This window comes from Cherax quadricarinatus, chromosome 29 (genome assembly GCF_038502225.1).
Source record: "Cherax quadricarinatus isolate ZL_2023a chromosome 29, ASM3850222v1, whole genome shotgun sequence".
NCBI lineage: Eukaryota > Metazoa > Arthropoda > Malacostraca > Decapoda > Parastacidae > Cherax > Cherax quadricarinatus.
The window spans coordinates 21041524-21054581 of NC_091320.1; the positions used below are offsets into that span (position 1 = coordinate 21041524).

At 38.2% G+C, this 13058-nt stretch overlaps 1 protein-coding gene across 5 annotated transcripts in view; it reads right to left on the reverse strand.

Annotated features, from left to right (window-relative positions):
* Nucleotides 1–13058, reverse strand: part of Gel (Gelsolin) — a 534558-nt gene that overhangs the window by 153435 nt on the left and 368065 nt on the right. For all 5 annotated transcript variants that reach the window (XR_008407326.2, XM_053779357.2, XM_053779356.2 and 2 more), the window contains exons 3-6: nt 12868–12933; nt 11283–11395; nt 9689–9815; nt 8525–8702 (exon numbers count right to left, since the gene is read on the reverse strand). Coding sequence is in view for 4 of the 5 variants with exons in the window: in XM_053779357.2 (XP_053635332.1) it covers nt 8525–8702; nt 9689–9815; nt 11283–11395; nt 12868–12933 (484 nt within the window). In the remaining variant the exon portion in view is untranslated. The remainder of the gene's footprint in view (nt 1–8524; nt 8703–9688; nt 9816–11282; nt 11396–12867; nt 12934–13058) is intronic.

Sequence of the window (13058 nt, forward strand, 5' to 3'; positions counted from 1 at the left end):
AGGGAGAATGAATACGTGAGAGAGGACAGGCACGGAGTTATGTAAACAAACCAGGCGAATGAGAGTTTTGCAAAGAAACCAGGTATATGCGTCTGGTTTGTGTACATGTTACAATGTGTACACTGGTTTGTGTACATGTTACAGTGTGTACACTGGTTTGTGTACATGTTACAATGTGTACACTGGTTTGTGTACATGTTACAATGTGTACAATTTGTCTCCACATTGATACAGTAGAATAAATAAAGAGCAACACTCCCATTCTCATGTAACACCATTTTTAGAAGAAATGGCACTCTGAGTTCAATTCAAATTCAAATTCAAAGTTTATTCTCTATAAGGATTACAATGCTGAGTTTACAGAATTTGGTTATTGTGTGGTTTACATGTAGTAAAATTGTGATTACAGAGTGTACCACTAGAACGCTTAGCATGGCTAGGCATTTCGGGCAGACTTAGATTAAATCTTAAGTTTAAAATATTACAAAATTATGAGGTAAGTTGGTATTATGGCTAAGTGACTAAATACTAGTTTGTGAGTTTAACAGGCCAACTTATGACTAGTTAAGATTCATTATTTTGAAATTGAGATTGATATTTCTGTTTATGGTCAAATGGGTGAGTGAGTGTAAGTGTGAACCACCAGGTGGTATTCGTATAATTATTTGACAGGGTGTATCAGGGAGATAAGATGTTTTCTGATGGTAGTTTTGAAGGTGATGAATGTGTCTGCAGTTTTAGAATTTTCAGGTAGGGTGTTCCAGATTTTAGGGCCTTTGACATACATTGAATTTTTGTAAAGGTTTAGTCGGACGAGTGAAGGCATACGAAAGGAATAATTTTCTACAGTTACCCCCAGTATACACATTTTCTCTGATGTTGGACTAGAGAAAACGTTATTCTTCCCATCACTCCTGCAAGTTTTCTAGCTACCACATCTCATATTTATGTTAATTTATTCTACTGTGGGGTGTATTTATCATGTTTATATGTTATGTATTGTGTTTATTATATAATCTTGAAAAAATGTCATAGATGGTTTAATGAAAATGTGTATATTAATGTAATATACATTTAATGAGACTCAGGGATTATTACTGAATAATAATTTTTATTGACCTAAGAAAAGCTTTTGACACAATAGACCACAGCATCCCACTCCACAAACTTGACCATTATGGTATAAGAGGCCATGCGCTTGCATATTTCAAATTCTACCTTACTAATATTCAATTCAATTCAATTCAATTCAAACTTTAATCTCTATAAGTATTACAATGCTGAGTTTACAGAATTTGGTTATTGTGTGGTTTACATGTAGTAAAATTGTGATTACAGAGTGTACCACTAGAACGCTTAGCATGGCTAGGCATTTCGGACAGACTTAGATTAAATCTTAAGTTTAAAATATTACAAAATTATGAGGTAAGTTGGTATTATGGCTAAGTGACTAAATACTAGATTGTGAGTTTAACAGGCCAACTTATGACTAGTTAAGATTCATTATTTTGAAATTGAGACTGATATTTCTGTTTATGGGTGAGTGAGTGTAAGTGTAAACCACCAGGTGGTATTCGTATAATTATTTGACAGGGTGTGTCAGGGAGATAAGATGTTTTCTGATGGTAGTTTTGAAGGTGATGAATGTGTCTGCAGTTTTAGAATTTTCAGGTAGGGTGTTCCAGATTTTAGGGCCTTTGACATACATTGAATTTTTGTAAAGGTTTAGTCGGACACGGGGAATGTCATAGAGATGTTTGTGTCTGGTGTTGTGCCTGTGGGTTCTGTCACAACTATCAAGAAAGCGTTTTAGGTCAAGGTTAATATTGGAATTTAAGGTCCTGTAGATGTAGATTGCACAGTAGTAAGTGTGGATGTACTGAACAGGGAGTAAGTTTAGATCTATGAAGAGTGGGGGGGTGTGTTGCCAGGGATGGGATTTAGTGATTATTCTTACTGCGGCTTTTTGTTGGGTTATTATTGGCTTTAGGTGTGTTGCTGCAGTTGAACCCCAAGCACAGATAGCATAGGTGAGGTATGGATATATAAGTGAATGGTATAGTGTGAGAAGGGCAGTTTGCGGCACGTAGTATCGTATCTTGGAGAGGATCCCAACCGTTTTGGATACTTTTTTGGTTATGTGTTGGATATGGGTGCTGAAGTTCAGGTTGTTGTCGAGGTATAGGCCTAGGAATTTGCCCTCATTATGCCTGGTAATTAGAGTGTTGTCGATCTTAATGTTAATTTGCGCATCTCCTGCTCTGCTACCAAACATAATGTAGTAGGTTTTGTCAACGTTAAGCGTAAGTTTATTGGCTGTAAGTTTATTGGCAAGATTAGGGTGAGAGATGACATAAGTCGTGTCGTCAGCAAAGAGAATGGGGTTCAGGTGTCGAGATATGTTTGGAAGATCATTGATGTATATGAGGAAGAGCAGGGGACCAAGGACACTTCCCTGCGGAACTCCAGTATCAAGTGGCTGTGTTGTTGATGCTGTGTCTTTAATGGTGACATACTGATACCTATTAGTAAGGTAAGATTTGAAATATGCAAGCGCATGGCCTCTTATACCATAATGGTCAAGTTTGTGGAGTAGGATGCCATGGTCTACTGTGTCAAAAGCTTTTCTTAGGTCAATAAAAATTCCTAGTGGATATTCCTTATTTTCCAATGCTGTGTAAAGCAGATCTAGCATTTTTATAATTGCATCATTAGTGCTTTTATTTTTCCTGAATCCAAATTGGCAGGTATCAGTATGTCACCATTAAAGACAGAGCATCATCAACACGGCCACTTGATACTGGAGTTCCACAGGGAAGTGTCCTTGGACCCCTGCTCTTCCTCATTTACATCAATGATCTTCCAAACGTATCCCAACACCTGAAACCCATTCTCTTTGCTGACGACACGACTTATGTCATCTCTCACCCTAATCTTGCCACCCTCAACACCATTGTTAATGAGGAGCTGCTCAAAATATCAACTTGGATGACAGCCAATAAACTTACACTTAACACTGACAAAACCTACTATATTATGTTTGGTAGCAGAGCAGGTGCTGCACAACTAAACATTAAGAGTGACAGCACTCTAATTGCCAGACATAATGAGGGCAAATTCCTAAGCCTATACCTCTACAACAACCTGAATTTCAGCACCCATATCCAACACATCAAAAAAAGTATCCAAAACAGTTGGGATCCTCTCCAAGATATGATACTATGTGCCACAAAATGCCCTTCTCACACTACACCATTCACTCATTTATCCATACCTCACCTATGCTATTTGTGCTTGGGGATCAACTGCAGCAATACACCTAAAGCCAATAATAACTCAACAAAAAGTTGCAGTAAGAATAATCACTAAATCCCATCCCTGGCAACACACCCCCATACTCTTCATAGATCTAAACTTACTCCCTGTTCAGAACATCCACACTTACTACTGTGCAATCTACATATACAAGACCTTAAATTCCAATATTAACCCTAACCTAAAATGCTTTATTGATAGTTGTGACAGGACCCACAAGCATAACACCAGACACAAACATCTCTACGACATTCCCCGTGTCCGACTAAATCTATACAAAAATTCAATGTATGTCAAAGGCCCTAAAATCTGGAACACCCTACCTGAAAACTCTAGAACTGCAGACACATTCATCACCTTCAAAACTACCGTTAGAAAACATCTTATCTCCCTGATATGCCCCGTCAACTAACTACATAAAAACCACCTGGTGGTTACACTTACACTCACTCATTCACCCATTTGACTATAAGCACAGAAATATGTATCTTAATCTTAAAATAATGATTCCTAACTAGTCACAAGTTTGCCTGTGATACTCCAATATAGAAACTATGTATTGTGCCAAAACAAAAGCATTCACATTGCTAAACTCACAAACTAGTATTTAGTCACTTAGTATTTAGTCAACTTACTCCACAATTTGTAATAATTTAGAGTTAAGAATTAATCTAAGTTTGCCCAAAATGCCTAGCCTTGCTAGGTGTACTAGTGGCCCCCTCTGTAATTAGTATTTTATTACATGTAAACCACACAATAACCAAAAATCTGTAAACCCTGCATTGTAATCCTTATAGAGAATAAACTTTGATTTAATTTGATTTGAAAATACGGTATCTTGAGACATAAGACACTCTTACTGATTTTAATGTGTACTTGCACACCAACATGGTGTGTAAGTATATTTAGGTACAGGTATACGTAAGTATATGTAATTATCAGAGTACAGTGGACCCCTGGTATTCGATGCCATCGGTATTCGATAAATCCGGTATTCGATGCATTTTAACGCAAAAATTTCGCCTCAGTATCCGATCGAAAACCCAGTATTCGATGCGATTCATACGAGACGTGTCCACGTGTGGCCTGAACTGCCCCGTGTGTGCCAGTGTTTACAAGCCAGGCAGTGTGCACGCATCTAAAGATACATTCGGTACATTCCAAATTATCACTGTTTTTGGTGCTTGTTTCTGTAAAATAAGTCACCATGGGCCCCAAGAAAGCTTCTAGTGCCAACCCTGTGGTAAAAAGGGTGAGAATTAGTATGGAAATTAAGAAAGATTTTGAAGGGTTTGGGGCTAACCCTGAGAAGCCTATGCCAGTTGTGGAATCCATTGTGGCTACTTCAAAAATTAAGGAAAGGTGTGCAAAGTGGGTTGAACTGCAAACCTTTATGGATGAAAATCACCCTGACACAGCTATTGCAAGCCGTGCTGGTGACTATTACAATGACAATGTTGTGACCCATTTTAGACAAATCGTAAAGGAACGGGAGGTACAGAGCTCTATGGACAGATTTGTTGTGTGACAGAGGTCCAGTGACTCTCAAGCTGGTCCTAGTGGCATTAACCCTTTGAGGGTTTTCGTCGTACTAGTACGTCTTACGTGTAGGGGTTTTTGACGTACTAGTACTCATAAATTCTAGCGGCCTCAAATCTAGTGGGAGAAAGCTGGTAGGCCTTCATATGAAAGAATGGGTCTATGTGGTCAGTGTGCACAGTCTAAAAAAAATCCTGCAGCACACAGTGCATAATGAGAAAAAAAAACTTTGACCATTTTTTTTTAATAAATCAGCGACTTTGCAGTGTATTTTCGTATGGTATTTATTGTTGTATTCTAGTTTTCTTGGTCTCATTTTATAGAATGGAAGACATATTACAGAAATTGAGATGATTTTGACTGGTTTTACAAAGAAAAGTGCCTTGAAATTGAGCTCAAAGTAGCAGAAATGTTCGATTTTTACCAAACTTCAAAAGTAAACAAATTGTGCCAAGCGTGCAATACACGTCAACTGGTGAGTCTAATATTCTTTCACAAGTGCACCAATAATATTTATACCATTTCTTACACTAATGCAGTAGTCTGCATAACAGTAAATCTTCTATTTTTTGTGAGAATAAAAATTCAAAGTGGAAAGCAAAAGAATATAAGAGGGGCCTTGAGACGTGACTAATGACCAGAGGAAATGTCATTTTAGTGCCAGGAATGTCTTTCTTGTTTATTCTGGACCCTATTCGGAAATTGGCATCTTTTGAAATTTGTGTGAAATTGGCAAAATTGCTATATTCTGACCACTGTATTGGATAGTTGAATTTCATAAATGAGTGGTTTCTTGCACCCATTCGATAGAAAAAATGGAGTTCTAGCGAAATATTCATGTTTTGTGTCGACTAGTACAGTGAAATTGGCCGAAAATGGGGCTCAAAGTGGGCAAAATCACCGATGCGTAAACATCGCCGAGACCGTTAACTTTGCGAGAGCATAATTCCGTAAGTTTTCTATCAAATTTCAAACTTTTGGTGTCTTTATGATCGGGAAAAGATTCTCTATCTTTTTATAAGAGAAAATAATTTTTTTTTTTTTAAATTTGGCCGACCCTGAGAACGAGTTTCGGAGAGGGCCTGTCGACCCTCAAAGGGTTAAAAGAAGAAGGGAAGTAACCCCGGAAAAGGACTTGCTACCTCAAGTCCTAACGGAAGGGGATTCCCCTTCTAAACATTAACAACTTCAACACTCTCCCCTCCTCCCATCCCATCAATCATCACCAGATCTTCATTAAAGGTAAGTGTCAATTATTCTATTGTTATTATTCTATTGTTATTGTTATTGTAGTTATTCTATTGCATTAAACTTAATATTTCATGTGGTAAAATTTGTTTTTTTATACTTTTGGGTGTCTTGCACGGATTAATTTGATTTCCATTATTTTTTATGGGGAAAATTGATTCGGTTTTTGATATTTTTGGTATCTGATGAGCTCTCAGGAACGGATTAACATCGAATACCAGGGGTCCACTGTATATATAAAATATGAAATAACTTTTAAAAACACTTGAAATTTTGGAAAGATTCCAGACATAATGGAGAGACACAGTGCTCACAGAGAATATAAACAAACCTGATGGGGGCGCAGTGACCGTATTAGAAAGCCAGGGGGGGGGAGCCGTATAGCGAATTTTGGTCATAATTTGAAATGTTCATATTAGTGGAAGCCCATAAAGCAAAACGCCATAAAGCGGGGCCCTACTGTATTAGAATTTATGGTTCTGTAAATGTAGGTTGCACAGTAGTAGGTGTGAATGTTCTGTACAGTAAGTTTAGGTTTTTGAAGAGTGGGGGGATGTGGTGTCTAACATTGGATTGCATGATAATTCTTACTGCGACTTTTATTAAAAAGATACTAACTACTACATAAAACTGTAAAAATGAATACTAAAAAAAACTTTAACTGAAATACTGTACAGTAAATGAAAATTTAACTGCCTTTTACCTGTCAGAGGAGAATTAATGGCATACTGAAAGCAAGAGGTGGAGGAGAGGAGAGGGTATGTTATTGCTTGGAAGATGAGTCACTTATTAACCCTTAAACTGTCCAAACATAGATGTACGTTGACGTGCGTAGCACTCCGACCTTTATTTTCTCCATTTGAAAGCATGTAAAACTGGACGCAGATCTACATTCAGAGCACTACGCATGTCAACGCAGATCTACGTTTGGACAGTTTAAGGGTTAATATGTCAGGCAAAGGTCCTGGTGTTGTTTCTCTTCTTTGTCTCTTTTCACCACTAACACCTTCTGGCTCACTGGTTCTTTTTCTCACTAAAAACCTGTCCAGCGAGGTTTGTTTCAGGCTCTATTTTAACACTTGTCTAAATTGAGACATTACACTGTCATTCTACATGTTAGAGATAGATGGCCACTGCTTTGTCTGGATGGAATTTTTCAGCAAACTCCTGTACTTCGTGCCATTTAGCACACATTTCCTTGACAAGTGCAACAGGAACATATCCCTTCCTTCCTCTTCCTCTGATGACAGCTCCCTCACTACAATCTGTTGCTGCTCCTTCTGAAGGTCTACAAGTTCTTCTGTGGTGAGTTCAGTTCAATGCTCCTCCACCAACTCCTCCACATCATCTTCAGTCACCTCCAGGCCAGGCCAGGATCATCTTCCAAGTCTTCAAAATCCCTGGGTGCCACAAAGTCAAGCCACAATTTCTTACATGGTGACTGCATGGTCCTGGAAGACACATTCCCCAGGTTTTGTCTATAAGCCTCAAGCAGGCGAGGATATTGAAATGGTCCTCCCTGAAGTCCCTAAGGGTTAAATTTGTTTCTGAAGTGATTGCAAAGCACCTTCAGAAAGTGCTTTGCTGTAGAGTTTCTTGAAGTCAGAAATGACCTGTTGGTCCATGGGCTGGATGAGAGGAGTGGCTAGAACTTCAGTTATAAAACTGAACTCCTCCAGCAACTCGTGTTCCAAGCTTGGAAGGTGAGCAGGAGCATTATCCATAAGTTAAAGGGCAACTGTTTTGTAATGAGGTACTTTTTGACAGTGGGTGCAGACCTCATGAACCCACTCAATAAAAAACTGTCTTGAAACCCAAGTTTTCGTGTCAGCCCTCCAAATTACAGCCAATGTGTTTTTCATAACGTTGTTGTTCTTAAAAACTTGTAGATTTTCAGAATGATAAACAAGGGCTTCAATTTCAAGTCCCTGCTTGCATTACCACACAATAACAGAATGAGCCTGTCTTTCATTGGCTTGTGTCCTGGCATTGTCCAGTGCGCATTCTGTAAGCACATGACCCAAGCCTTTCGCATTGTCGGCCGACAACCAAGAGAATGTACAAAAACCAGGACATTTTTTTCTCGAAAACCAATTTGTTTGACAAACAATGAAGTGGCAGTCGACAACCAAGGTTCCACTGTATAGCAAAAAATTACTTACAAATAAGTACTCATCAAATAAGAACTATTGCTATTGGAACTGCGAGAGTCATTCAGTAATTCTTCAAAATAGAGTACAGGATGAACCTCACTGGTCTGGCATTCACTGGTTTGAAATCTCTGCTACTCTGGCACCTGTCTGGTCCCATGCTTGCCGGATTAGTGAGGTTTAACCTGTACCACTGAGTAGTGAATATAAAGTAAAATAATTATGTTCTGATAGCAGAAATCCTGAAGCCCAGAAACAGTGAATTAACTCACCAATAATAACAACTTTTGCTTTCCCAGCATGATCATCATCACGAACAGCATTTGCAGCCTGGATGGCCTTGAGTCGTTCCATCCTCCTGCTGCTGGACCCCATGTAAGTATACACAGTGGACCCACAATCCAAGATGAAGCAGTCACCTTTATTCATGGAGCTTACATTAGCTTCAACCTGCAATAACATCCGATATAGCACAATTACAGCCAGTTCTTACTTTGCCAGCCTTTATTGTTTATTCTAACATGTAATACTAAATACTGAAATACAGGTATATGGACTTGTAATAATACTAAAAGTGCATCATTGAACTTTGTCCTAATTTATTTTAGTCATCACTATACAATATACGTACTATTTTTTTTTAACACACGGGCCATCTCACACTAAGGTAAGATTCTTCATCAAGTTTTGTTGAACTTCATATACACTTTTGAGAAAAACCAAATACAGTGGTACCCCAAGTTTCATACTACAGTGGACCCCCGCATAACGATCACCTCCGAATGCGACCAATTATGTAAGTGTATTTATGTAAGTGCGTTTGTACGTGTATGTTTGGGGGTTTGAAATGGACTAATCTACTTCACAATATTCCTTATGGGAACAAATTCGGTCAGCACTGGCACCTGAACATACTTCTGGAGTGAAAAAATATCGTTAACCAGGGGTCCACTGTACTCCCAACTCGAACAATTATGTAAGTGTATTATTGTAAGTGCTTTTGTAAGTATATTTTTGGGAGTCTGAAACAGACTAATCTAATTTACATTATTCCTTATGGGAATAAATTTGTTCGGTAACAGCACTCAAACAGCCTTCTGGAATGAATCACGTCCGAAACTCAGGGTACCGCTGTATACTTGAAGGACACAAATCAGTGTCCCATGGCTTGGTTGGTAGCATCCTCAGCTCACATACTGAGTGTCCATAGTTAAATCCCTGGCACAGGTGGAAATGTCAGGCATGTTTGTTTACACCTGCTGTCTCTATTCACCTAGCAGTCAGTAGGTGCTAGTTGACTTTTGTGGGTAGCATCCCAAGGGGTGGTAGTATACCTTAGATAGTGATAGGCTTTGAAATGAACTGAGGTAGGATAACAGCTCTTATATCATAAAATTGATCCATGTTAAAAAAAAAAAGACCATTAGGAAACATACCTGTCTGATACGGACATTCCTGCGGCCCTTAACATGGAAGAGACGTGCTGGGTATGGTGCATCTGGGTCAACGTGGTGGAACCCGGAGGCCACACCTCCTTTCAGGTACCTCACACCTTTCTTGAACCTGTGTATGAGCAGTCAAATTGAAGAATCATACCATATCCATAATTTTTATATATTGATGATAGTGTCCCCCATCAAAGACACTGCAAGACTCCAAGTGGACATCAACCAAATCGTCAAATGCGCCACTCAAAACAATATGAAGTTCAACGAAGAGAAATTTGAACTACTCAGATATGGAAAACTTCAGGCAATTAAAACTGTATCAGGATATACAACAAATTCTAACCATACTATAGAGCAAAACAGTAATGTGAAGGATCTGGGAGTGATAATGTCAGAGGATCTCACCTTCAAAGACCACAACAATGTATCTACGGCATCTGCTAGAAAAATGATAGGATGGATAATGAGAACCTTCAAAACTAGGGACACCAAGCCCATGATGATTCTCTTCAAATCGCTTGTTCTCTCTAGGCTGGAATTCTTCTGTACAAGTAACTGTCTCCTTCAAGGCAGGCAAAACTGCTAACCTGGAGAGTGTACAAAGAACTTTCAAGGCACACATAAGTGCGATCAAGCACCTAAATTACTGGGAACGGTTGAAGACCCTTGATTTGTATTCCCTGGAATGGAGGCAAGAAAGATACATCCTAGAGGGATTGGCACCAAACTTGCTCATGAAAAATCACTCCCCATGAAAGCAAAAGACTCGGCAGGAGATGCAACATCCCCCCAATGACAAGCAAGGGTGCCACGTGTGCACTAAGAGACAATATAATATGTGCCAATAGACCCCTGGCTGTCTTCAAGAAGGTAGTGGACAGACACCTAAAGTCAGTACCTGACCAGCTGTGGTTTGTACATCAATCTGCATGCGGCCAGCATTAACAGCCTGATTGATCAGACCGTGATCCACCAGAAAGAAAGAAAATTACTGTTGGTTTTATAGTTTAATAATCAGATTGATACCACAATATACCATGTTATTATCATTACTGGAAAAATACATGCAATATGCAGTTAGAAAAAGATGTACATATACTGAAGTGTAATTCACAACTCCACTTAATTGACTCTTCTGAAGCCCAACCCAAGACTAGTGTAAAATAATCAAGTGAGTCAGTCTATCAGTGATATACAATAGTGCACAAGTCTTAAGACTACAAATTTAAGATATAAAACATTCAGTTATAGCATAACTCAAGAAGTTTAAATATCTCAACCTAAAACAAATAAAACAAGACCTCAACAGGTAAAAAATTGTATGAAATATTTATGTGAAGAACTAAATTTGCATGAGATCATTAAACCCATTTGCTTTTATAAATGCAAATATTTCACTTACTTTTTTTTAACCGAGATAGTGTTAATCAAGAATTTTTTTAACCATATTTATCATAACTTTAATGAACAAATTACAATTATCTGGCAGAGGCTCAAAGTTGTATCCAGTAAGCACAAGAGAGACAAGTTCCTAAATCAACAAGATGGAGAGGTGTTCCACTCAGGTAGTGATGCAACTCACCTGGAGAGGAAGAGTGACGACTCATGACCCTCCACTTCTCTGTGTTGGACAGGTACTCCTCCCAGATGGTCGTCCAGCTCCACCGTCTTAATGGCCACTGCACCCGCTTCATCCTAAGATGTAAAGTCATGCGACATGAGGCTTATTTTGATAGTGCCTTTTCCTTGAAAGAATGAAATTGAAATTGAAATATTTATTTGTTTGTAAAGCTTACAATGTGTGGTTTATGTATTATGAAATATTAATTAAAAGGAAGGCCACTAGCATGCCTAGGCATTTCAGGCAGACTAATACTAATTCTTACTCTATAATGACACAGGTTATGGAGCAGTACATTTTAATATATCTTATTGCATACTGATATTAAAGTTAGGTAACTGCAGTGATTAATTAGATTTACAATAGTGAAGTAGTACAAAACATATGAATATAACAATTTGTAAATTTAGTAATGAGAATGGTTTTGTCTTGGCATGATACACAGTTTCTATTAAAGCTCATATAATAGAGTATCTCAGGCAAACTTAGGACTAGCTTAAGATTTATTAGGCAATGGATTTTATGTTTACAGTCATTTGGGCGAGTGTAAGTGTAAATTAGGGGGAATCACAAATATCGAAAGTAAGTCTATTTTGTTTTGGATGTGTACATGATACGAATAAGAGATTAGACGGTTTTCACATAGTTAGCTGATGATGGGGTGTGTTAGGGAGATAAGATTTTTTTTAACGGTAGTTTCGAAAATGGTCGTTGAGTCTGCAGTTCTAGAGTTTTCAGGCAGGGAGTTCCAGATTTTAGGCCCTTTTATGTACATACATTGAATTTTTGTATGGATTTAGCCGGACGCGGGGAATGTCACAGAGATTTTTGTGTCTGGTACTGTGCGTATGGGTCCTGTCACAATTATCAAGAAAGTGTTTTAGTTCAGGGTTAATATTGGAATTTATGGCTCTGTAAATGTAGGTTGCACAGTAGTAGGTGTGGATGTTCTGTACAGTAAGTTTAGGTCTTTGAAGAGTGGGGGAAGGGGGGGTTTCCTAGTAGTGGATTGCATTATAATTCTTACTGCGGCTTTTTGCTGGATTACTGTTTTTTTTAGATGGTTTGCTGCTGTTGATCTCCAGGCGCAAACGGATTCAGGAGCATTAGAATTCAGGGTGTGATCCTGAGCTATTTTGATGTGCTAGATAACATTGTTATTTTCACTGTTATTATTATATATGATCTGATCATGTAGTGTGGATTACTAAAACCATAATGGGTGGTATTAATTTGAAAACAGAGCAAGCAAACATGTTTTGAAATATTCCTGCTGAAAAAATAGTCATTAATCAGTAATGGTTGCCGATTGATTATGAGAATAACAAATTATCGACGAACGAACATTGGGTGAGGAGACAGTGGCCGGTACCGATAAATGTGGTGGATAGAGTTGAAACTGTTTAGCCATGACTGTAACCAACAAACTTTGTCTGTTATTTCCAAATCAACTGACCCAGCAAATTTCGTTGTGCATTTCTGAAGTTTATTAAAAGAAGGGTTTACTGATTTAAGTTATGTGTATTAGCTGAGTTACTAAACTCACCTGGGAAGTCTCTGAGCCCAGCCAAAAGTGCAGATCCCAACTCAGGGTGCCATTAACATCATTTGTCTGGAATATAAAAAAAAAAAAAATTTAGTATTCAAGAATAATAGAAAAGAATATAAAAAACTGAACAAATATAGAATTAAATATGACAAAAAATCACTAAAACTACAAATTTCTGATAATTAATG